The following is a 26,632-nucleotide window of genomic DNA, read 5'->3' as shown; positions in this document are numbered from 1 at the left end:
TATAACTATCAGTATGGGGGACCCTTATAATAAAGTAGGTTAAGCTTAATTAATATATTAGTAATATATAACTATCAGTATGGGGGATCCTTATAATTCAAAATTTTACTAATTGGTATGCATCAAGTTATCAGTCATTTTGATAGGAGTAACCTTGTGAGCTTGGTTGAGACCACAATATAAGGGAATTTATGATTTTTTGTCATTTTTCAGGTAAATGTCATTACCATCACATCATCTAATATGTACATTTTAAAGATGAAATGGTCAATCAATGATCAATCAATGATCAATTATGGTTTCACATGTCTATTTTATCTTGAACTTATTAGAATTGTTGAATTTTACTTACAACATGAATTATAGTCGTTTAAGTATCTTATTTTTTTTATTTTTTCACTCGACCCTGGCTTGGAATTTAATTTATTTGAAATAAATGTCATATATCATATCTGTTTTCATCCAGTGGCAATTTAGACTGTCCAACATTGTCAAAAATATCTAATTAATGTAATTTATTGTCATTTATACATAATCTATTGGCAAAAATATGCATGGTGATGGTGATGACTTTGCAGTTCTGGTAATGATATTTGTTGCGGTGATGACAAATCACTGATCGTAATCTATTGCAATTAAATGTTTATAATTTAGAAACCCAAGTTGAAAAATGTCATCACCAACACAGTCGTCATTACCACTACATTTCAAGCTATAATGTGCTGGTAATGACTGTGTTGGTGATGACATTTATACCGAAAAACTACCCTGAGAAGCAAAAATGATCACCATGCAAGTGTAGCTAGCTTTCTACATGTAATGTACATCATTTAAACTATTAAAATAATTAAAAAATTTCAGGAATATTCAAAAATACAGAAATACAATGCGTATGGTAATGACACATAATAAGTGTACATGCCCAAAACGAGGGATAAAGAGTAGATTTTCTTATGTTTCTGGACATCAAGGCATCAATCTTTCTGCTTGACACCCATGTATTCCACTGTGATATTAGGTGACCATGGTTACCAAATATTTTTTTGATTAAAAAACAGTAGCAAAGTGCCTTTATGTAGAGTGTGCTGGTAATGACAGCTAAACCATGGGACAGGTAAACATTAAGCAAAATAAAGCAGGAAATGCATATGCATAATGTGTGCATGCAGTTCATTAGTTCAGATAAGATTGAATTCATATGCATGATTTTTTTAATACATTTTTGATAAATAATGTTTGAGATATGGCACAATATGTGAAAACTCTGGTTGCGGACAACACCAAAACACTGATATTGTACCATAAAACACCAATAAAATGTGTCTAAATCATGAGTAGGAGCAACCATTAAAAAAGTCTAGGCTTGTTTTTCTTTATACTAATTAGTGATGCTAAACATTATTAGATTTAATGTGTTTTTAATAGAATTACACCCTGTGGACAGAAATAGGCCCCAATTCTGGGAAATACCCGGTAATGCATAAACATAATGCTAAACTAAATGTACATTCATTTCCTGCTAGACTGAATTGCACTTTCCATGCACACTAAGCTAAACTACACTGAATGCATGGAAAGTTGCTAGTGGAGTTTACAGCTAGTCACGTTAGACTCGGTGTGTATGACCTCATGGTCATAATGAAAACATTAATAAACGCTCTCTAAGTTGATAGCATTGCACCCAAATATTAACAATACATGTAAAGTAACATAATACAGGTGGTATATCAAAGTTTTCAACTTAAACAGCATTTTACAGTTACAAAATTAAAACAAAGTGGGGAGTGCTTTATACAGTCAACCTACTCAATGCAAACTGCAAAGCATACCGCTTCTGATCGGCTATGGCAACTATACAAGAACAAAACGCAGCAGAGCTGCAGTATAGCGTTTCTCCAAAGGGGGCTCCAAAACACCAATCTCAATAAAGCTGCTTAATTACGGCGAAAATCACATACAAACACTAAACTACATTTCTAACTCTTTTACACCCCCCTCCCCTGAATTTCACCAAATTCAAGCAGCAACCAAATAGTACTTCCAAAGGCAAAGAGTAAACTATTTTCAAAGACTAGACAGAGAGTCACCAATTACAGGACAGCAAACCACAAGGGTATCCAATAAGGATGAAGTGGAAGAAGAGGAGCGCAAACTCTCACACAACCAACCACTGGCAGTAGGGTGCCTTATACACCCCACAAGACCATAAAGCCATAAATTCCATAAATTCCCCACAAAGCTAATCAGAAAAGCTAGATAAATAATAATATGTCATTAACTTTTATATTAATGTAATCAATGTAAACAAACATTTAACATTTAAATGATGTAAGAAATAACTGTTAATTAGTGCCAAAAAATATATGTAGTTAACTATTAACATATATTAATACAATATTAGTTAATAGATTTGCTAAAACATTAACATACAGATTTTATGCAAACAACTAATATTTAATTAATGGTGAAAAAAATATTAACTTGTGCCAAATAGATATTTAAGTAACAATTAACAAATATTAACAAAGGGTTAGGTAATTACTAGTTTGCTATTTATTATGGCACCTTATTATGGAGTGTTACCAGTAAAGGTTCCAATCAATGATCTAGGCAGCACATTTTCTTCTCTCTCCTTCATTTTACAGTCTAATGACTACAACGGCTCGGGGTCAAAGGTCAAACAGAATCGATTAATCTGGGTTATTTTTTTTAATCAGTTATTTTTTTCTCAAATTAATGAATCGAAATGAATCAGTTATTTGGACAGCCCTAATTTAAATACATTTCATTTGAATGCCTGAATGTAAGGATTCAGGAAAACCCAGCTTTTGTGAATGGTAAATGGCAGATCAGATCATGCGTAAATCACTGATCTGGAGATCTTTAACTATCTTTAACTAAGACTAATTAATAGCTTTTGGCTGACTTTAATACTTAATGCTAAACAGTGTTGTATATAGTCTGTGCTCTGTTTTTATGGAAGTTGCATAAATCCACGTCGTTCTATTATATGTAATTTCATAATTAAATAGCCTTCTAATAGGTTGAAGCTTAGCTTTACTACCATACAAAATACAGAGCCATTTCCTTCAACCCAATAAAATACAAATGACAAAATACTATTTTGCATTTGAAACACATATTACATGTTTCAGAAATACTACCCATCCCTGGGAACAGGCAGATTACATATTTATAGTTGGCCATATAATGACATACTTAGGTTAATACTGTATTTCACCAGTTAGGGCACAAAAATGGCCAGTAGCTGCACTGTGTAGCCTATCTTGACATGTCTTTAAGTTTTGGGTTACAATATACAGGTAGTGGGCTCTCTGTTGATTTTAATGAGTAGGCCTAAGCCTAAAGTTACAGCATTTCTATCACAATTGACCAGACTTTGACCTTTTGTCTTCTTTTAACACAATTCTGGCTATGATTGTTCCTTGTATTGCATCATGAGCCATCACTGCACCTATTGCATTCTACTGTTGTTAGCCTTAAGCCTAGCTCAGTCATTATGTTGTACCACATCACCCTCCATTAGAAGTGCAATGAGCTGCATTGAGCATAATAAACTGCATAACAAACTGCATTTAGAATTCCAAATCCATATTTCCAGATATTTTGGTAAAAGTAACTTAAAAGTAATACAATAGTAGTGTAATGCCTTACAATTCAGAGACAGTAATATTATAATGTAATGAATTACTTTGAAATGACAGTAATAAGTAATACAAGGATACAAGGATACAAGGATACAAGGAAGTTTATTGTCACATGCATATAGTTACTGGAAGTAAGAAATGCAGTGAAATTAAGTATGGTGTCAGCCTATTTGTGCATTTATGGGGGGGTAAAAAGTGCAGTAGAAGAGGGGTTTAGTAGATTAAGTGGCAAGGGCTGCATAAGAAAGGTGGGGGAGGATTGCGATTGGGGGGGGGGGGGGGGGGGCACCAACAAGGAGCACCCAAGAGCAACAGGGGCAAGGAAAAACTCCCTTACCAAGGAAGAAACCTTGGGCATATCCACGGCTCAAGGGGCTAACCCAACTGCCAAGGGTCTTGGTGTGTGTGTTGGGGGGATGACAAGGGAGATGGGATAGTGTGCTGTGTATGTGGGGAGAGGGCAGTGTGCAATATGTGTGTTGGAGAAGCTTCCTCATGAGACAATGTGCTGTGTATTGGGGGGCGGGGGCAGTGTGCTGTAAGTATGTTGGGGATGTGTGTTGGAGAAGCTTCCTGATGAAATAATGTGCTGTGTATGTAGGGGAGAGGGGGGGGGGGCAGTGTACTGCAAGTATGATGTATGTGAGTGATGACAGTGAAGATGTGTGTGTGGGCGGGAGGGGAGTGGAGCAGTGACTGTGTGTGTGTGTGTGTAGTGTGTGTGTGGGTAGGTGGGGGCAGTATGCTGTAAGTATGTAGAGGATGTGTGTTGGAGAAGATCCTGAAGACAATGTGCTGTGTATGTGGGGGGGGGGGGGGGCAGTGTGCTGTAAGTATGTTGGGGATGTGTGTTGGAGAAGCTTCCTGATGAAATAATGTGCTGTGTATGTAGGGGAGAGGGGGGGGCAGTGTACTGCAAGTATGATGTATGTGAGTGATGACAGTGAAGATGTGTGTGTGGGCGGGAGGGGAGTGAAGCAGTGACTGTGTGTGTGTGTGTGTATAGTGTGTGTGTGGGTAGGTGGGGGCAGTATGCTGTAAGTAAGTAGAGGATGTGTGTTGGAGAAGATCCTGAAGACAATGTGCTGTGTATGTAGGGAGGGGGGGGCAGTGTGCAGCAAGTATGTAGAGGAGGCTTACTGTAGCAAGCAGTGTGCTGTATGTATGTGAGGTGATGACAGTGATGATGTAAGAGTGTGTGTTTTTTTTGTGTGTGTGTGTTGGGGATGGGGGGGGACAGAAAGGCTAGGCAATCAAGGACATGGGTAGATAGATGGAGGAGAAATCAAAAATAATAAATAAAAAGTTCTATAGAGATGTGCAAAAGTTGGAGAAAGTCAGATATGTGTGTGTGTGTGTGTGTGTGTGTGTGTGTGTGTGTGTGTGTGTGTGTTTTGACGTGTGATGAATAAGAAAATAAATAAAAGGTCTGCAGCATAGGGAGAGGGATGTAAAAGTGCTAAAAGTCATGTAGGTGTGTGTGGGTGTGTGTGTGTGTGTGGGGGGGGGGGGGGGGTCATGAGTGCTGAGGAGCGGATGAGTGCAAAGTCAGTATAGTGTGAGTTCAGAGTTGGGAAATGTTTGAGAGTGCTGAGGAGTGAATGTGTGCAAAGTCAGTATAGTGTGAGTTCAGAGTTCGGATGGCCTGGGGATAAAAACTTCTCCTGAGTCTCTCAGTTCTGGCTTTGTGACTACATAGGCGTCTTCTTGATTTCAGCGGTAGGAATAATCCATTGTTAGGATGAGAAGAGTCCTTCAGAATCTTTTGGGCTCTTAGGAGTACTCTTCTGGAATAGATTTCTTGTAGAGCAGGGAGTTGAGTTCTTATAGTACGTTCAGATGAGCGCACTACTCTCTGCAGAGTACTACAATCTCTAACTGTGGAGTTCCCATACCAGGTGATGATGCTACCAGTTAGAACACTCTCAACCGCTGAAGTGTAGAAGGCCTTCATGATGGATGTAGAAACTTTGAATTTCCTTAGCTGACGAAGGAAGTAGAGTCGTTGTCTGGACTTCTTCAGAACATGTTGAGTGTTAACTGTCCATGTTAAGTCTTCAGTAATGTGGACACCAAGGTATTTAAAACTTGTGACTCTCTCTACAGGTTGCCCGCTGATCATTAGTGGGGTGTAACTGTAGTTCTGCTGCTTCCTTCTGTAATCCACTACCATTTCCTTGGTTTTATTGATATTCAGTGTCAAGCTGTTAGATTGACACCACTGTGCCACCTCATCAACCTGATCCAAGTAGAGCTGTTCATTGTTGTTACTAATCAGGCCCAAGATCACTGTGTCATCTGCAAACTTGATGATGGAGGTATGACTACTGTTGGCTTTGCAGTCATGTGTGTAGATGTTGTACAGCAGTGGACTCAAAACACAGCCTTGGGGAGCACCAGTGCTGATGGTTAATGAGTCAGATGTCAGACCCCCCACTCTAACCACTTGTGAACGGTTGGTGAGGAAGTCAAATATCCAGTGACACAGGGTGGTGTTCAGTCCTAAGGCCTTCATCTTTGTGACCAAGGTGAGAGGTACTATCGTGTTGAATGCTGAACTAAAGTCAATGAACAGCATCCTCACATAATTCCCATTCCCCTCCTCCAGGTGAGTTAAGGTGGTGTGCATGAGGTTTGAGATGGCATCCTCTGTAGACCTGTTGGCTCTGTAAGCAAATTGGAGGGGGTCGAAGGAGGCAGGGAGGGATGAGCAGATAATGTTTTTCACAAGCTTCTCAAAACACTTCATCACTGTAGACGTCAGGGCTACTGGGCGGTAGTCATTCAGACATGATGGACTTTTGTTTTTCGGTACTGGAACAATAACAGACTGCTTGAGGCAAGTAGGAACTGTCTCTTGAGTCAATGATGTGTTAAAGATATAAGTGAACACAGGAGCTAACTGAGCAGCGCAGGATTTCAAAATCCTGTTAGAAATTCCATCCGGTCCAGCAGCTTTTCTACAATTAACCCTCCTAAAGGCATTGCTCACATCGACCTCAGAGACACAGAAAGGTGCATCCTCATTTGCTTCACATGCTGCAGCTAGTGCAAGATAGTCTGTGTTTTTCATGTCAAAGCGAGCATAAAAAGCATTAAGTTCATCAGGGAGGTCTTTACTCACATTCATCATAGGAGGGGACTTTCTTTCAAAGCCAGTGATGGTTCGGAGTCCTTTCCACACTCGTGCTGGATCACCCTCCAAGAAATCAGCTTCAACTTTGTCTCTATAGCGCCGCTTAGCATCTTTAATAGCTCTACGTAAACTATAAGATGCTGCTTTGTAATCTGTCATATCCCCTGAAATAAGCCCAGCATTATAAGTCATAATACATAATAATACATAATATTACGATTTTGAAGTAACTTGCCCAACACTGATTAAACCACATGTCACTGCTTGACTAAAGGAAAAATATAGGCTACTGAACATGCATGGAGATCGTCATAGTTGACAGAAATTACGATGCTGATTATATAATAACCTATAGGTCCAAATCTAAATGTTTGGGTTCAGTTTATGAAGTGTTGCTACAGCATGATACTGTGTGTTTGTTATTTATGGGGGGGAATCAGGGGGGGATTTTGGTATCGGTGGGCTTGTGTGTGTGTGTTTGTGGGGGGTGGGGGGTGGGGGGGTCGTCGGTCCAGTAGTGGGCTGGTCCAGGAGAAAATTGCCAGGGCCGAATTTTGTTCCCAGTCCGACCCTGACTCCACTCCTAGTTACTCTGGGTCCATATAGTGGCCAGAATAAAATTTCTCTCACATCTCTCACTAGTAAATCTCTCACTTTGGCCTATAGGAAACTGACTGGATCTGCTCCCTGCTATCTTAATTCAATGATCAAGATGTACATCCCTAACCGCCCACTGTGGTCTTCTGATGAGCGTCTGTTGTGTCGACCAGCCATAAACGCTAGGTCAAATTCAAGACTTTTTTCCTGGTTACTTGTTGGTGGAATGAGTTGCCCAGTACTCTCCGTTCCTGTGATAGTTTTCGGTCATTCAAGAGTTTATCAAGCATTTCTTATGCGTTATGGTTTGTATATAGTACCTATTTATTTATTTTCATTAGGCTATTGATTGAATTGGCATTGTTGTTTATTACTGCTGTTCTCCTTGGTGTAGTCTTACCAACTTTTATTGTTTACTGTTAAATTGAACTATTGTATTGTTGTTATTTGTCGCTTTGGACAAAAGCTTCTGCTAAATACCATAACCATAACCATAACCATAACCATAACCATATCCATAACCATAACCATATATGACGACATTAGGTTACAGCCACTACAAATACCGTACGTTCTAAATAGATAATAGGCCTACATTAAATCAGCTTCTTGTGCCTTCTCGTTGCCTTGTGTCGGCTACGCTTGGTGAGCTGGTGTTAACTGGATGCTTTCAGCTCAGACGTTGAATTATAGTTGACGTGCCGTTGTGGTAGCCTACTCCAGTTCTGCTTTGCAGTAAACACATGGCACCTTGTCTTCTTTTCTAAGTTTGAAATGATCTCAAAACTTTGGACATTCTGCCTTTTACAGACGGTTAGGCTCTCCATCATTAACTTCATTCTGAAAGTGGTGTGCGTGTCAGTAACAGTCCGTGTGAAACAATAATCCCTGAGATGAGCAGGGCACATAACACAAGTGATAGGAATTAAACGAAGCCTCGAGGCAGATAATTTTCCTTTATTTTTTGTAATCGAATTATTCAAGTTACTTGAGTAATCGTTTCAGCCCTAAATTTGAGCAAAAGTTTCTGAAGTCAACAGTCAATGGCAAAATGCTGATTGGCCTTGTATCATGCCACTTAGTCCATGGGCCAGATGAGATGTCGGTACCAGTCAAGGTGGCAAAGGTTGCTTATACTTTTTGAAAAGATACATGTCTGTAGTTAACATTTTTGTATGATAACCCTTCTGGGGTCACAGCTAAATTAGTGTTATCAGCTGTTAAAGTTACCCTCCCCCACTAAAAAAAACACATTTTTGACACAGGTGCCTATCTTCCTATTGGCCTTTGTTAAAGACATATTTGCATATTTGATTTTATTATGTTTGGTATCATTTTAAAGAGAAGAGCTTTCATGAAAGTCATTTTGTGAACACTTTGGACAAATACAGCCGACCCTGGAGCTCTTCAAACGTTTAATCACACACATTTTCCTGCCATTTCCGCCTAAATAATCTTTTTTATTTTAATCCTGTGGCATCAGGGAGCATCAGAGATACAAAATGCAAATATAGCAATACTGGCATGACTAAGGATTCAGAAAATGTATAATTTACCCATATTACCTCATTCTGAGGTGGTGATTTTCAGCTTTATATCAGGCATGGCGTTTTTTCAAAGAAAGGTAGTTTTGCCAATGAGGTTTCCTTTGCTATTGGACTCTGACTTTAATTTATACTAAACCATCTTCTGGGCTTTGTGATTTTGTAGTTTATTTTGCTATTGCTGGTCCTGTCAGTACTGTCTGACCACTTGTATTTGATCTGCATCTGTTCAGACACTTACAAATGTATGCTTTTTTGTGTGAGGCCAAAACAGTCCATGGGCCAGACCAGATGTTGGTACCACTCAAGGTGGCAAAAGTTACTTATGATTTTTGAAAGGATCCATGTCTGTAGATATAATTTTGGTATGATAACCCTTCCTGAGTCACAGATAAATTAGTGTTATCAGCTGTTAACGTTTTCCTCCCCCATCGAAAAATTGCATTTTAGACACTAGAAATTTAATCAGAAACCATAAATCAAAATGTATCCTAACTATCATATGTTTGTAGTTAAACTGAATGATCATGACCACCAGTGAGCAGGTAAATAACAGTCTACAATCAGAGCAACCAAAAATGGAATGCATTATCCACTGCTCTGATGATAGAGGTAAGCTGGTTTCACTTCAAGGTGTTGACACCTGGAAAACTCTGCTGAGGGCAGCTCAGATACAGAATCATGCACCAATTTTAGAAATGGCAAATGACATTCCTGAGGGACAGATTCCACCAATCTACTACCACAGAAAGTGTCTCAGTATCTTCACTATGAAGAAACTTCTTGATGGCATCCTTGAAAAGGAAAAGGAAAGTGTAAGTGGCTCAGCTGAAGAGAAAGTATCTAAGACAGCAGCTAAATGTGTCTCAGGAACATCTAGGACTTATGGCAGAAAATGCATATTTTGTCAGAAAATGACAAATATGTAAAGGGACAAAATAAGAGAGAGAAAGTGGTATAGTGTCGAGAACTGCGAGCTGATGAAAAGATCCGGGGTGCAGCCACAAAGAAAATGGACAGCAGAATCTTGGCTATTGTGAGTAGAGACCTTGTAGCAGCTGAGGGACACTACCACAGATTTTGCTATAGATTGTACACAAAAGAGGACGTTCCTAAAGATGTGTTAGTCTGCGATGAACTTGAAGACCAGTATGAAGCCGCTGTAAAACAATCATTCAATGAGCTATTCCAGTTCATCAGTGGAGCTTTTTGCCAATCCTAAAGTGATGTCAACTGATCTAACTTCTAGACTGGTTGCTTCAATGAATTCCAAAGGAATTATCCAAGTCAAGGAATCCACCAAAAAACACATAAGACGGAGCCTGGAGAGTGATTTTGGGGGAGCCCTGCACATCTTCCCTGGTGATAATGGAAAACTACTCCTCTGTCCAGATAACCTGTCCATGAGGGAACTTGTCAAAGAAAAAGTATTGGCATTCACCAGAGCAGCCATTAAATTGAGAGCAGACATCAAGAGTCATGATGTTCCTCAAGCTTGGCCACCTGATGTTAAACCAGAAGTAGAATGTCCTACCATTCCAGAGTCACTCAGTATCTTTCTTTGCTATGTAATCACAGGCTGTCATGATCTTCATCATGCAACTCAGAGAGTTCAGCGGCTTGTGCAATCATTTGGTCAAGACATGGTATATGCAGTGACATGTGGAAGAATCAAACCTTCCAAGCATTTCATTCTCCGATTTAGTGTCAAGTCGTTGACAGGGAATGTAGAGCTGATAAACATTCTAAACTGACTTGGTCACTGTGTGTCTTATTCACAGATGGAGGAGATTGACAAAGCCCTGTGTCTTCAAAAACTTTCATCAACAGAAAGTGACATAGCTTTGCCAGCTAACATCCATCCTGCCATATTCACTACCTTAGCTTGGGACAATATTGATCGCCTGGAAGAAACTGTCAGTGGCAAGGGAACATCTACCAGAGTTAATGGGATTGCTGTGCAATCAAATAAATTCGACCAAGTTCCTGTTCAATCCATGTCCACTGTTGTCAAAACAAAGCAACGGAGCATCAGTGCACCTGCACAAATGTTGCCTACTTACAATGGTGGACAACGAGTGGGACCACCACAAAGCAAATGTGCAGATGTAAATGCTGCTGCCAATACTCAGGTTGCCAGAAAAAAGAACATTATTTGGATTCTTGCACGCTTGTCACTCCAAGAAGGACAGTCAGTCAGCAGCTGGACAGGCTTCAATATCCTGACTCGTGACGAAATGATGGTTATCCCCAACAATGTAGGCTACCTGCCTACCATCAATGCTCCAGCAACACAAATGGCTACTGTCAATGAGGTGCTTAACCAGTCATTGAGCATCATGCAACAGTTAGGCCTGAAAAAGATTGTTTGTGATTGATTGTTTGACCAAGCCCTTTATGCAAAGGCTGTTGAGATGACATGGAAACACGGTGAGTTCCAACACATCATTCTTAGGCTTGGGGAATAATAGGAAAGCGTTTTCAAGATGCTGGACTCTGAGACCTCTGCATTGAATCTGGTGTTGTAGCAGAAGGTTCTGTTGCTGGTGTTATAGATGGCCGCAAGTACAACAGGGCAGTACGACTGCACAAGCTTCTGTATGAGGCTCTCATGCGGCTGGCATGGAAAGGTTTCCTGTCCTGGTTGGAAGATAATCACCTGAACGACACAGTTCACCTGGATGAAACATTGAGGATAATTTACAGCCTCAGGGAAGAGATCTCACAAGTCGCTTTGAAGGAGGTCCTTGAGAACAGCTCTTGTGCACGCATCATGGAGTTTTTTGAAGTCTACTGTGAGTTTCTCAGGAATGGAAATGGCAGTCTCTCTGCCTTCTGGATGTCCTATTTGGACATGGTTGAAATCTTATTGGGGCTTATTCGAGCATCTAGAGAGGGAGACTGGATTCTTCACCTGGCAAGCATTCGAGCAATGATTCCTTGGTGCTTTGCATATGACAGAATCAATTATGCACACTACCTTCCCTACTACTACGCCCAAATGTCGCAACTGCCCTTCACACACCCAGATGTTTACATTCATATGGAAGGTGGTTTCTCAGTTCAAATGGGCTCCACCAATCCCTTTGGCCAATTTCCTGTTGACCAAGCCATAGAAGAAACGGTGAACAAAGACACCCAGACAGCTGGTGGGACAAAGGGATTCAGCTTGAAGTCAGGAGCTGTGACCAAATATTACCTAACAGCCGAGTACAGAAGTGTGTTCCCATGGGCGGATTATGAACTTTCGGGCCCCTAGGCCCAGATGTATTAAGGCCCCCCCACTAATTGTCGCATATGTGGGAGGGGTGGGGGGGTGGTGGGGGTCCTTCAGGGCCCCCTGACCCCTTGGGCCCCTGGGCCTGGGCCCGGTAGGCCCGTGCAGTAATCCATCCCTGTGTGTTCCTCAGACAGCTGAGAGACTTGATAGGTCAAGGCAGTTCCAAGCTGTCCCATCCAGATCTACAGGGTCCAAGAATCAAAAGAGATGAAGAGGGTGTCAAGTCTCTCATTGACCTTATGGAGAATAACTGGCTCAATCCTATGGCCCCCAATACATAAAGCCAATGCTTAAAAGACAATAAACCATTGCAGTGTGACTCGACATATGCTGCATGCTCACTTTTCAATATGCCTATAGCCTACAGATAATGACATCTTTGAGTAATTCTCCGTGAATTGTGTATTCACTACTCTATGCTTAGTGGAGTTGTTGTAGCCTTCTATGTTTTATATTTAGTATTCTTCCCACAATAACATACCTCCTGTTGCTCACCAACATTTCACAAAACTCTTAAAAGACCATCTGTGCAACAGTTCAGTTTGTATTACCAATACAGGGTTGCACGGCTGACCTAGCCTCTCCTCAGTGTTATTTAGTATAATTTGTATTTTAGTATATTTAGTATATTCTTTATCTTACTGTACTTATTGCTTAGTTGTGTTTTTTTATATGATATACTTTTAATTACTTTTTTCTGCTGTTAGTGAATGTGTGTGTGATGTCTGTATGGGGCAGTTCCAGCATTATGGATGTGACAATTGGACTCATATTGGTAAACAAAATGCCTTAGAGTGGGGGCAAAATTAGTATCAGTGAATTAATTTGCATAACTTTTAATGTAACCTCTGTCCTCTGAATACTGAGAAATCCTCAAATTTCATATAATCAATTTCATCCTAAGAATACAAGGCATTTTATCAGCGTTATGGATGTGACATGAAATGGACACACTTTTGTGAGAGATTACAGGTTTTCTACAAACTCTGTGAATTTGAAGGAAACTGCCGAAACTATATATGTAGCATGAAGGAGACTTGAATGAACACAAAAAGTGTGTTTTTTAAACTATGCGTCATTTTCGTAATGCATTATGTAGGAAAAACTGGCGTTATGGATGTGACGGTTTCACGTTATGGATGTGACGTGTCTGAACCAGTCCTCGACAAACTACATAAAACACATAATTAAGTAGTGAATTTTGATATGAAACAATTGAAATAGTAATCATGAAAAACTAGCGATGAAATTATTGCTTCCTCAGTGCCCACTAAGATCCACAGGAAGAATCAGGAAAACAAGTCATTTAAAATATAAAAAATACATTTATTTTTTTCTTTTACCATCATCAATTTTGGTCAGTGATTCCCAGGTTACTGAAACACCAGGGAACATGAAACTTGGTGGCCACTCCCCTAAATAACTAGCCCTACCTGAACCGTTGCACCCAAGATGACAAAATATTTATGGTATGTTAGTCTCAAGAGCCCGCATCAACCTAACCCATACCCATTCATTTGTGATTTGCACACATAAAGTACATACACGCGCACGTGCACACACGCACATGCACGCACATGCACACACACGCACACGCACGCACGCACAGTCGCAGACATACAGACAGGCATTTAAAATGAAACTGTGTTAAGCAGACGTGAACGGCAGGCTGAACAGATCTGCAACAAAAGGAGGTTGCTATGTTAACTCCAGCTGCAAAGTCAGCCATCTTCACCAGCTAACACGATAATCCAATTACTGTACAACAACAGTACGACAGTTACAGGAAGATAATCGCTCAGATTTTCGTTATTAGGCCACTTGAAAATAGGCTATAGGCTAATCACTGGAGGTATTTTAATATTATGTTTGTTTTGCCAATGGTTAGGCAAGCCCTCCCTGTGGTTTTGATCAACCTAATAATCTTTGAAATGTCAATTGTAAACACTAAGGTGAAATGCGTTGAAACTGACATGCCACCATAACAGACGTTTTATCGGCTTTGAGGTATAATAAAGTCTCCAGTCTTGTAAATTCACATTGTGTAACATCCATAACGTCACATCCATAACGCACCATTAAAGGTTTTAAAAGTAAGAAAGGGGCACAATTTGGTCATCACACTTTACATTGATATAAATCAGCTTTGCACAGACACTATGGACATTGTCGCATCAACACTGTATGTGTAGCATAAACATTTCCTATAAAACGTTATGGATGTGACATGGCCATGGAACTTGCTGACTTAAAAACAAAAGCCTTACAAATGTAAGGAGTTGTGCTCTTAAAGGCAAGCCATTCCCTTGTCAATCTGGAATTTGTCAAATGACACAATTTGTTTGAACTTTGGGTCCATTTATCCACTTTTAAAATATGTATAATATTCAGGGATGGATTACTGCACGGGCCTACCGGGCCCAGGGGCCCAAGGGGTCAGGGGGCCCTGAAGCCCAAGCCTTTGCATAGAATCATTGCCTCAGTATCAACAAATCAGGATGTAGGCTATGAATCTGATTGAATTTAGTATTGGTCATCCCCAAAATGCACCAGAATACAGGAAATCACATCAAACAAATAAAAAAAATTCTGGGGGAGGACCCCCAAACCCCCCCTCCCACATATATAACAATTAGTGGGGGCCCTTAATACATCTGGGCCCAGGGGCCCGAAAGTTCATAATCCGCCCATGATAATATTACCATGTGAAAAATGTTGTTTCTGTATGGTTGCACACCATATTTATGATGTAAAAAGATTGTAATTCTTCATCAAATTCAATCAGATCAGTTACAAACAATAAAATATAGACTTTAACAACAGTTCTATTTGCGTATGCACAACTTTTTTTTTCCATGGTAAGGATGACCTTTGCATGGAATTGCCCTATGCTACTGAGACCTTGAATTTCCCCTGGGGATCAATAAAGTATCTATCTATCTATCTATCGCTATCCATGGTGCTGAATGACGTGCAGATTAAAACAACGTCGGCTAACGTAGGTTGATTGAAATAACGTCACTTTGTTTACATAGTAATTGAGGTGTAGCCTACTTGTAGTAATTCTGGTAAGGACACAGTAAGACCCTTTCAGAAGCTGGCACGCGTGGTTCACGCTCTGTTAACAACAAGACGAACACCGACACGTGCTTGAGGTGATTCACACCACATGGGTGAGCATGCAGTAGTCACGTCACTCGCCTGCCTTCTTATTCGCTCCTGTATTCAGACAGAAACTATTCCAATAGGCTAGCTAAGACTCCCAACCGGACTCGAGGCAATTCTATGACAAAGCAGAAAAAACTAAACGAGAATTAACTGAACATAACTGTATAGACTCTATTAAAACTCAAAAATGTAGTCTACGACGTGACGGGTACTTCCATGTTTATAAATGCAAGCACGCTGACCTGTATTTGAACCCCGTCCAATTGTCAACAGCGTTGACGACATAGGGGAGCGCACCTTTTTCTAATCATTAGTGCTAATTTCAAATGGCTGAACAGTGCATAAGTAGACCTCGGTTAGCTGGTAACGGTTATGCTTGAAAAAAAAAACCGTTTTGACAACTCTACCATGGCATTTTCTCTGGTAAGTGGTGCACACAAAAACGAGGGATTAAAAGTTTTACATCGCTTTGTTTCAAGTGAGACTAAACAACGTTACTGTCCATACATTTCAAAGGGGTTTAAAAGCCGAGGTGAAATGCCAGTCTGGCAAGCCCAGTAGCGCTTTAATCCATTTCACTTGTCTACTATATCTTAAGTTACTCAAAGATAAGGCTAGATTTAGATTTGAACCTAATGTTCAGCTATTTCAGAAGGTTACCCATCACACTAATGTAATGTTTCTGGTGAAATTCTGTTCTTTCATTTACAGAGAGACGAACCTACTATTCATAACAGATGGGAGTCTGAGGCCCCTGCCCTATCTACATGCAGTAACGCCAATATTTTCCGCAGAATGAATAGCATGTTGGGCAACTCTTTGGACCTCACGGGCGTATGCAACACTCCCGGTGGCAAGGGAAGACGAGACCCTTTGTTTGGTATGCTATGCTAAATTGTTTGTGTCGGAACAGACCTGTTAACATGATTGTATAGTAGTGTCACCAGCTTTGACAATTTAACATACTGTTGTCACGGATTTAATTTGACCTTCTTTTGTAAGCAGTCTTTGTTGTACACCAAGAATAGCTGATTCATGCTGCACCACTGCAGGCCTCTAGCAATGCAGCACATGAGGGCTGTCCAGAAACTTGCCAGAAGCTTGGCAAGGTTGAATCAGTCTGCATTTCCTTAGCTTATTGTCTGTTTCTGGGTAATTTTTTACTCCGTTTTACTCACTGGTTTATATTTTAAAGCTGGCTTGATTAGCTTGTCATGTATGTAAATGTCCTTGAAACGATATTGGTTATGAAGGATCATATTCTGCTTTTAAATTTCCTTCATTATTTAATAGCCAGTAGCATGTGACTGTCAGAGCAATACTAAGAGGTAATAGATTGTAATCGTCACCAATGTTCACTCATGTGACTTGAGTCAGTGGTACATGGTAAACAATGCTGCATCAGTGAGGCTCTAGTTAATAGGGCAGTGTCATGCAGCCAGATGCAAAGCCACTGTGATGGGCTCTCTCACTCTCACTCTGCCCACCCCTCCTCTGCTCAAGCTGAAGTTGCTGAATCGTGGCTGTGGCAGTTGGACGCACTCCAGCTTGGGAGTGCAGTGAGGGGGCTGGCAGTGTGATTCGCACAGCCCTCGGCTTCTGATCAGTCAGCTGCTGCTGTCTGAGCCGGCGTTATTGGAGAGCAGGCAGAGGCTGGCCTGGTGTAGGGCTGTGTCTGCCTTTTGGTCAGCCCCCCTACTTGCTGTTATGGCTGTCGTTAATCCGTCTCTCTCCCTCTAGCTCTTTTCTTCCTGCACTTTTTTTCTTTTGTCACCCTTTTTCTGATCCTCTCTCTCTCTCTCTCTCAGAGCACAGGAAAGTGCTGGAGCTGTGCCTGCCGAGACAGACGTTCTGCTTGTTTTGTCAGCCGGAGAATTTGACAGGAATTTTCATTGGTGTCGCACACAGTTGCCAGCGGAGAGGCGGGGAGGGGAGGGGCAGTGGGGTGATGTCATTAGCAGGAGGGTGTGAGTGCATCAGCACCTGGGTCACATGCTGGGTGGGTCTGAGACGCAGAGAGAGATGCGTGGCAGAGGCAGCCGCCGCACTCGCCGCTGGCTCAGGTTTGGCTCGGCTGACTCTCCGACAGCGCTGAAGTGGGGAGGAGAGTACGCTGTGAGGGTTATTTTTATCAGGAGGATTTAGTGAGGCAGCCAGCTTGCTCCCTCCCTCTCCCCATCTCTCTCTCATGGCCCACAGCTGATGCAGGGCTCCTTAACTCTTGTATCCACATTCTCCTCTTCCTCCTCCCTTTCCTCTGCAGACCGGCAGGACTCGGACTTCTCTGCTGCGGCGAGCAGGATGCTTTTCCCCAACGCCACACAGGAACCCCCACGGGGCCTGCCCGACATCAATGACCTGGGCCTGGGCTTGCAGTCTCTCAGCCTGTCTGGGTGGGACCGCCCATGGAGCAACCAGGAGAGCGAGCCGGTGCCTCAAGCAAACTCCTCCTCCAGTGAGTACAGTCCTTGTTCTCTATCTTGCAACTTGTGTACATTTGGGTTTTGTCAGATTGTATTGGGTGAGGCAGTTATGTGGGTGTGTCTTATGTGGTAGAATGTTCTACATGTTTCTAGAGTGTTCTGACCCATTGTTTTTGTTCTGTGAAGTTGGTAGATGTATTCTGGCTGTGTACTGATATTGCCATGTCAGGAGACCAGTATGATGTCACAAGAAGCATTGTCCCTATAAGACTCCTGTTGATATTGTTGCATACAATGTATCCCTTGTTTTGTTGGTTACTCAAAGCTATGGTTCATGATTTAAAAGGATATTGGGGACATTTTGTTTAGCACTAGACTGCCTTGCTTTTCAAAAGGGATATGGAATGGTTCCAGGCGCAGTCCCTTTTCTCTCTAATGCACATTAGATTAGCACTCGCATTTCAGACTTTTCACTTTGGTCATTCTGAGGAATCCATTAATCATTTCAGTTCTAATGTCAGTCAGGTCAATCTGACTACATTGCCAATACTTTCCATGACTGGAGGGTGTAATATTTTAACTGACCATGATGACCAATGACAAGCAGCTTGTTTGGTGTTTGAACCCTGTGCTGCATAGTTCACAGCTGATATCACTAGCATGTGCACAATCCCCCTGTGATGAACGCCTCATGCCTCTTATTTGGGCTAGGTGCTAAGTAAACAGCACATGTATTCCATCCACCATCTTTTAGATTTTGTACAACTGAAGCCATTTAATTGAGACCACACCTTGGTGTCCTTATTTGTTGTCAATACATGATCCTCTCTTTAGTGTTGGGGATGCTTGGAAGTCCCCTTGGCCAGCTCCGCAACAAACCCATGGGCTTCCCTTCCACTGAGGCCATGGCAGGTGCGGACTTCCTGGATAAGTTTCCCGGCATGGCCCGGATGAACCCCCGGCTGGACTCCCGCTCCTACCTGGACTCTCGTTCCAGCAGCCCGGTGGACTCTGAGACCAGTGGATTCAGCTCCAGTTCTGACCACCTCTCTGACTTGCTGGTGGGTCTATAGTTCTTCATTCAGTTTGTTTTGACACCTTTCAATTGTGTTTTACTGCCATCAAAACAACCAGGTCAGTGGTTTCCTTCATTTTCTTGGATCTCTGGTAGTGTTTGTTTTGGAGAAGTATGATGTGCGTTTGTGAGGAGACGAGTTGGCCGTCACTTGTGTTCTCATTTGGCAGTCATCCCTGAGGATCTCCCCTCCGCTGAACTTTGTGATGTCCAATATGCAAAAAGATCATCTGAAGCTGGCGCTGGGTCAGCGCCTGGACCAGGACAACTCTCCACTCACCCCGCCTCCCAGTGCCACCCCAGCTAATGCACTGGCCAAACGCTGGCCTGGGGCATCAGTGTGGCCTACCATGGACCTCATGGATGGGGCTGATGAGACCTTTAGTATTGAAAGGGAGGCCAGGCTCCACAGACAAGCTGCTGGTATGTTTATGGTCCTATATGTTTATGTCAATCAAAATGGTGGCCATTTTAGATGTAATGCTAATCTTTAACATTTCTTTGTTGTGCTCTGGGTGCTTCAAAATTGTTCATTATTTGTGCTCACTTGTTTCCACACAGCTGTGAATGAGGCCACTTTTACTTGGAGTGGACAACTGCCACCCAGAAACTACAAGAACCCCATGTATTCTTGCAAAGTCTTTCTGGGAGGTGTTCCTTGGGACATCACTGAGGGTTTGTTCACACTGCAATCCAAAACCCATCCATCCAATGGCATGATGGGGTAGTGTTTAGTATTGCTCTCCAGTAATTGGTAGGCTTGGGTTTGATTCTTGAATGGTGCGAGTCCCTGCCACTTTGAATACAAGTGTCTAAATCCTGCTCTATTTTGAAAGCATGTGAATGAGAAAAGCCCAAACAAAAGCGAAATATACTTGCCAAAGCATTTCTTGGCATACATACAGATTGTCAGTTCAGTGACTTGCAACTTCCTTGTTAATCTATAAAATGGTACGTAGTGTTGGGCTGAGCATGGAGGGCAAACATCTCTGTATAAGCATAGCAGTCTTGTCCAGGGTTTGTCTAATTGGGCAGGGGGATAGTTTGTAGATGTTAAAGCAAGTGTTGCCAGATTTTCTGTTTGTGTCGAGTGGGAGCTATACATTTGTCACCCTTCAGGCCTTAACCTTCTGTTATTAGGCTTTTGCCCAGTTCCCATTCCCCTCTGCCTACATGTCTGTCCTTTGTACACATCAGATACATGCTTGGCTATTTTTATTCATGCTTAAATGTCCATGGACATGTAACTGTTTTCATGGATTTCAGTGTTGTGATTCAGTCTCCTTTAGGGTTAGTTTATTTAAATTGTAAGTTATTCTCTTCTAACAGCTTTTTTTCCAAGATGAAAACAGATATCTTGAATATACCTGAATGGTAGTCTTCACCTATAACCTTAGGGAGATGCAGAAAATGTCTTATTTTAGTATAGCGAATGAATCTGTTTTAGTACTGATTGTAGGCTAAGTTTGTTTCCTGCTGGGGCATCTGAAGCCAAGGTAGAGTTAAACATGACTCCTTCAGATATTTGCCATTTAAATGGGCAGAATAGATGCAGCTATTGCGAGTTGGCAGTGTTAACATTTGGTATTGTTTGCAGGGTTCCCATGGGTCATGGAATTTCTGGAATATCATAGACATTTGATAGTCTAGTTCAGACATGGAATATTATCATTTGTGGGGCAAAGTCATGGAATATCAGGGAATTTTGTTGTAGCAGTTTAAAAGTTACTTGCCAAAATACATTAATGCATCGATCATTATATCCAATGTATATCGGTAGTTAGCTTTACTGCTTGCTTGAGTGGTTGTGGTTAGCCTATATTTGCTTATTCATTGCCCATTTATTCATCTCCCACTCAAAAAAAAAAAAAGTCAAAGATTCTTGAAGGCTACATAGCTACTCTGAAATCTTTGGATGGTGTATGGTACGATTCATTCTATAGTAGGCCTATGTCATGGAAATTCATTTTTTTCATCAGGGAAAGTCATCTGACGTATAGTGGGAACCCTGTGTTTGTCTTCACTGTCCTCATATGCCAGTCATCTTCTATGCCAGGTTTTGGACTGTGTGTGATGTTTTGTAACAGTCGACCGCTCACCGTTATGGCAGTTGGGTTGTTATAATAACAACATGTTTTGTCTTCTCATTCCAGCTGGACTGAACAACACATTCAGCAGCTTTGGCCCTCTGACTGTGGAGTGGCCTGGTAAGGATGGCAAGCATCCACGCTGCCCTCCTAAAGGTAATATGCCAAAAGGTAATGCAGCGGTATGGTATTTTAATTTCTCTCCAAAGCACCTTGGTGGAGGTGGTGGGGATCTTGAAGGGGCTAGGTGGTGTGGCACAGTTCTGGTAAGTTCTAAAGCACAACCCACTGCCAGAATGGCTTTGATCTCATTTTAAAATGTAGCTTTTATGGAAACCTCCACTCCTACAGTAAATTAACTTTTAACATTACATTTAACTTTACATGTTTTACATGAATGTTGGATGGCTTGCTACTTGTGGCTTTCTCAAGTTCTCCCCTCAGTGATTATGCTTCAAAGAAATTAAAAATGGAAGCTGGAAACTGCAGTAGGATGATTGTTTAGGAAATTAATGAATGAGCCAACTAGCTAAGTCGGTACACCTGCCTTACAAACATCAAACAAACTGCATTGAAATTGGCTTGCTAACTTTCTAACAGGTGCGTTTTTGTAGTATTTCTAGCTAGACTTTTGTAAACTAGTTAACTACAAACATGTGTCCAACTCGACAGACTTAGTGCTTTCTTACAAAATAATGTAGTGACCCGTACAGTGACAAGAAAACTAATTTGGTGAGGTACTGCAGTCTAATATGGATGGATGAATAATGGAGGTCTTATGACCTACAAGTACAAACTGTTACAGTCTGAAAGTGGTTATTCTTAAGGGGCCTAGTATTTGTTTTGAGACCATTGGGTTCTGGTGAACTACATTGCATACCACTGACCATTGTAATGCCACTGACCTTGATTTTGGGAGGTTTTTTTTTCTATTGCAGTGTATAGGTAGATTTGCTAATTGATACAACTCCCAAAAAATAGCTTTTTTTGCTTTTATTTTAATTGCTTTAATGCAAGACCTTCTGACTTTGGTGTAGAGTTTAGGAAGTTGATTTGCTGCCGAGAAATTTATTCCAGTGGACTTCTCATTCATAAAACCGAGTTTAAACAATTTCTCTTGTAGATATTAACAGTTGTTTCTGTGTAGGGTATGTGTACCTGGTGTTCGAGTCCGAGAGGTCCGTGCGTGGCCTGCTGCAAGCCTGCACCCAGGACCTTCTCCACCCTGATGACCTTAGTGAATATTACTTCAAGATGTCCAGCCGAAGGATGAGGAGCAAGGATGTTAGTATGAGGCCAAATTTGACAAGAAGCCCTGTCATATTATGTATACTTATGTAGGAGACCTGGAGATTGTTTAGGAGATTGCCGTGATTGGTTTGGCAGACTGGCATCAGATGCTAACTTGATTCTGGTCTACTTTAAAGGACACAATAACATTTTGGGAAATTGGCTTATTCGCTGATTCCCCCAGAGTTAGGTGAGATGATTCATACCCTTCTCATCTCTGTGCATACAGTATCTCCATCTGATGCAACCACCGTTAGCCTAGCTTGGCGTTGGTCATTGAGGTGGTCTGAACCAACTAGCCTATAGCTCCCAAAAGTGACACAAGTATTTAACATTTTCCTATTTGCATGTTGTGACTTAGTTGCACATGCATAGTTACAACAAATACCAATTCACAATGAGACAGTGATTTTTAAATTTTTTTTTTATTTATTTATTAAGCATATACATACTTGGAACTTTGGGTGTAACGGTACACAAAAATCACTGTTCTATGTGTACCTCGGTTTTAAAGTCACAGTTCTTTTAATTTTCCGGTACAGTAAGCCTGTAGATACTGCTAACCTAAAATTCACTGACAATATTTTTGATGCACAATGGGAATAGTATTTTGAAAGGGTGTCAAATGTTTTTGACGTTAATTGACAAACTGACAGTTGTGTGGGAACCTGAATTTGAAACCGCAAGCAAAAAGCCTACTGTTGATAACTGTTAAAGACTGCATTTGGTATATTCGGTACGCATCTGTATTCAACCTACAGTCCTGTACCTAAACGTTTCGGTATGAATACGGGTCTCCAAGCTCGACATGACAATGTTGCTCTGTTTATGAATGATAAAGGAGTACGTCCCTCCTGGATTCCTAGTTTTGCATGTTGTGGATGTTTCTAGAATGGTTGGATAGCTTCTGAAATGGCTGCATTTTAAAGAAGCCCTATGCAGGTCTGGTTATTCCTTCGCTGTTTCTGGGTTTTCGCCTGATTTGGCCTCACATTTTTCACGACATAGCTCCCCCTGCAGCTTCGGTAGCAAGTGACTGCTACGCTAAACCCCCACTAACTAGCGAGCTAGCCATCAATAAACCAAGCTAAACACGTAGGGCTCACAATAAAACGGTCGAGCAAACACATTGTTCAAGAGACTATCAAATCACATTACAAAAACGAAGTTCACCCAAGGGTAGGCTACTTACCATTTCAACAGCAACAAAGCCAAGTCGGAGTCCATTTTGCAGTCTTCTTAGAAACTACAATCTGACTACATTTTAGAGTATTTCCGCCGAGTTGCATCCGGATGTGTTCGGACCACGACCAGAAAGTTGCATATTCGTTTTTCCGCGGAGAAGCACTAGGGGGAGACTAAGCACCCACCAAACGACCCAAAAAGTGCTGTAGAACCATCAGAACTACACTAAACTAGATTTTGCTAAAATTGTTGCATAGGGCCTCTTTAAGAGGTTTTCTTGAACAAGTGGTGTTCTTTGCTTTCCCCAATTTGCCTCTTACTGCTATACTTGGACTGTGAAATGTAGTGACTATTTGGAACATTTCACTTTTTACACACCCATCAAACCATTTCTCCATAATTTGGCTATTTGTGTTTTTGAGTCCAGTGTGTCCATCCAGCTTAATACCGAATTCTCTGGCTGATCAGGTGCAGGTAATTCCGTGGGTGATCTCCGACAGTAACTACGTGCGGTGCCCTTCCCAACGCCTGGACCCCAGTAAGACTGTTTTTGTGGGTGCTCTACATGGCATGCTTAATGCTGAAGCTCTGGCCAGTATCATGAATGACCTGTTTGGAGGAGTCATGTATGCTGGGATCGACACTGATAAGCACAAATACCCCATTGGTAATCTAAGTCGTGTTTGTTTTGATCTGTTGGTGGTAGATATTGTTGTGATTTGTAATTGTTTTGACTTCCTTTTCTCCATAGGATCTGGTCGTGTCACCTTCAATAACCAGCGTAGCTACTTGAAGGCAGTTAGTGCTGCGTTTGTGGAGATTAAAACCCCAAAGTTCACCAAGAAGGTAACTTCTGCTCTGCTGAGTTATTTTTGGTACTGTATGTCCTCAGATGCATTAATTTTGCTCATTAGATTTTCAAACCTTTTGTCCATCTTTTACTTTAAAACATTCAGGTTCAAATTGACCCATATTTGGAAGACTCCATGTGCCAACTCTGCAATCGTCAAACTGGGCCTTTCTTCTGCAGAGACCAGGTATGTCTGAAATATCCTTATGTATAGATAAATTGAATGCAAGACATGGTGCAGGAGTAGTTTGAGAACCACCTCTGATCTAACAAGTTTAAAACCTTTGGATTAATCTTGGTAACCTTTAAGAATGTATGACTTTCTTGTGGGTTTGTTTCCAAATGTTGTCCTCTCCCTCAGAACTGCTTCAAGTACTTCTGCCGCTCCTGCTGGCACTGGCAACACTCGATGGACATCCTGAGCAACCACCGCCCACTGATGCGCAACCAAAAGAGCCGTGACTCCAGCTAAGCGTGGCAGCAGAATGCTACTGGCTCGAGTCCACAGCACCGCGCCCATGGAGCAGAGCACGAGTGCTGGCACCCCCCCACGGGAACCGCGCTCACACTGGATTGGGTATGGGGATCCAACACTGTAGAAGGTTCACTATTGCACTTGCTACTTTTTTGTGGAATTTTTTTTTTTTTTTTTTTTTGCTTGTTCACAATGGCACTATGCACAGTGTTTGGAATTTTTAAAAAAGTTTCTACTTGTGAAAGTTAGAGCTTGTCTCCTTCAACAGTGAAGTGATGGTTGAGGAGGCCCTCAGGTCCCATGCATGGGAGTTGGAGACTATTCAGGCCATGGTTCAGAATTTGTTTTTTTTTTTTTGTTTTTTTTGTTGAATGCATTTTTTTTACTTGTCATTTAGTAGCATTTTTTTTTTTGGTGAATTGATCATTCAAATCTCATTGCCTTTCACTCTGGCAGATGCCATACAGTGCCTTTAGATTTTTTTTCCCTCAGCTAGTTGGCTGTTTGTTTTCCCCTGTGCAGCCGACTAGCGTTTTTTACTTTGAAACGCAAATACGTAATTGATGCCCAACTGTCATTTTCCGGACATTTTTACGCAGTTTTTTACTAATTTTTACACAGGTTTTAAGTCATGACATGGAAATTTTGAACAGAAACCTACCTGGCAGCATTTTAATTTTCCCCCTTTAGTTTTCTTCCACCCCCATACAATGCAAATGAGCATTTATTTTGTTTTTTTTTGTCTTTTTTTCCCGCTTATCTGCTCGTTAGGATTAATTCAGTGGTTTCGCAATGTACTGCTATTAAATCTCACCTTGACAGTTTTGCGATGTTTTACAAAGCCTAGCATCGCTTCAACTGAGTTTTAGTCATTTTCGAATCAATTTCAATTTACAAGTCTGATACTGAGATGGCCATTGACCTTTTGAATGCACATAGTTTTATTGTTGCACTTTTTAATTTGCACTTTGGAGAAAGGGGTGACTGGTTTTTAAACACATTTGTTATGTACATCAGCAGGTATCGTCATGGGCTATGACCCCAGGCATGAACAGCTGCTTGTTGAATGTAGAACGTAGTACTTCGCCGGAATGTATGAGGAGCCAGAGCAGACCAAAATGCAGCATTTCCCTAAACGCCCCCTCCCATGGTCCTCTTTGGGATGTGTATTTGTGATCAACTGTGCCAAAGATGGTGTCATTTTTCCAATAATGTCACCCCCTTCCCCCACTCTTTCCCCTTCCATTTCCCCATGCTGAGCTTGTGGGCCAGCCCGGCTGCTTTTTAGAGATTTGACAGTCTACCTCATTGTGGTCTGCAATGTTTGCTGCCTTTACTTACAAATGTGAAGTATACTGTTCTGATTGGGCACAATAAAGGTGTTAAAGCATTCATCTTTTCACTTGTGTTTTTATTATGGATCATTATGGTATTTTAGTAAGAACACATGGAACTGTTTACAATCTAGGATCCAACTAAAAACAAAACAGATGGTTTCCAACTTTTTCCATTCATGCCAAGTGGCAAAGTGTAAAAAGGCTGGCAAAATATACAATGAAATTTAAGTTGTTACCTTGTAGCATATTTGTTTTATAGTCCTGCTCATGAGTGTATTATAGTAAGACATTACAACTTGTTTACAGACTGACAAAAAATGAATTGTACCCATTGGTAAAATTAATCAGGACCTCATTACCAGTTTTAAGTTGAGACCACTGCACATTTTTCTGATGTCATCCTACGGTTGCTGTGTGACATTCAAATGAGTTGGCTGTCATTTTCAAATTTACAGTGTTCTCAAATTTTTTTTTTTCCAGAGCTGTATATACAGTTGGGTCTCAAATTAGAATATCG

The 26,632-nt window shown here is 41.2% G+C and overlaps 1 protein-coding gene across 1 annotated transcript; it reads left to right on the top strand.

Moving 5' to 3' along the window:
* The first annotated feature begins 17,566 nt into the window (after nucleotides 1-17,566).
* Nucleotides 17,567-25,101, top strand: cpeb1b (cytoplasmic polyadenylation element binding protein 1b). The gene is made up of 10 exons (XM_076288220.1): nucleotides 17,567-17,848; nucleotides 18,651-18,877; nucleotides 19,062-19,314; nucleotides 19,453-19,566; nucleotides 21,045-21,134; nucleotides 22,126-22,262; nucleotides 23,922-24,120; nucleotides 24,205-24,299; nucleotides 24,410-24,490; nucleotides 24,665-25,101. Exons 1-10 carry the CDS (start codon nucleotides 17,596-17,598, stop codon nucleotides 24,773-24,775), a joined length of 1,560 nt encoding a protein of 519 aa, XP_076144335.1. The 5' UTR covers nucleotides 17,567-17,595; the 3' UTR covers nucleotides 24,776-25,101.
* The last annotated feature ends 1,531 nt before the right edge of the window (nucleotides 25,102-26,632 follow it).

This window comes from Alosa pseudoharengus, unplaced genomic scaffold, assembly GCF_046254945.1.
Source record: "Alosa pseudoharengus isolate Yale_2024_CS ecotype anadromous, Long Island Sound unplaced genomic scaffold, YU_APseudo_1.1 YU_APseudo_1.1_scf_16, whole genome shotgun sequence".
In the NCBI taxonomy this organism is placed as follows: domain Eukaryota; kingdom Metazoa; phylum Chordata; class Actinopteri; order Clupeiformes; family Clupeidae; genus Alosa; species Alosa pseudoharengus.
Note: the sequence above shows the minus strand (reverse complement) of the source record. Positions and strands in the feature narration are given on the sequence as shown.

Excerpts from the sequence above, each read along its gene's own strand:
- cpeb1b (XM_076288220.1), top strand. The coding sequence starts at position 17,596 with ATGCAGGGCTCCTTAACTCTTGTATCCACATTCTCCTCTTCCTCCTCC. Across the intron at positions 21,135-22,125 it reads TCCACGCTGCCCTCCTAAAG|GGTATGTGTACCTGGTGTTC; the intron begins GTAATATGCCAA and ends GTTTCTGTGTAG. Across the intron at positions 24,300-24,409 it reads CCCCAAAGTTCACCAAGAAG|GTTCAAATTGACCCATATTT; the intron begins GTAACTTCTGCT and ends TAAAACATTCAG.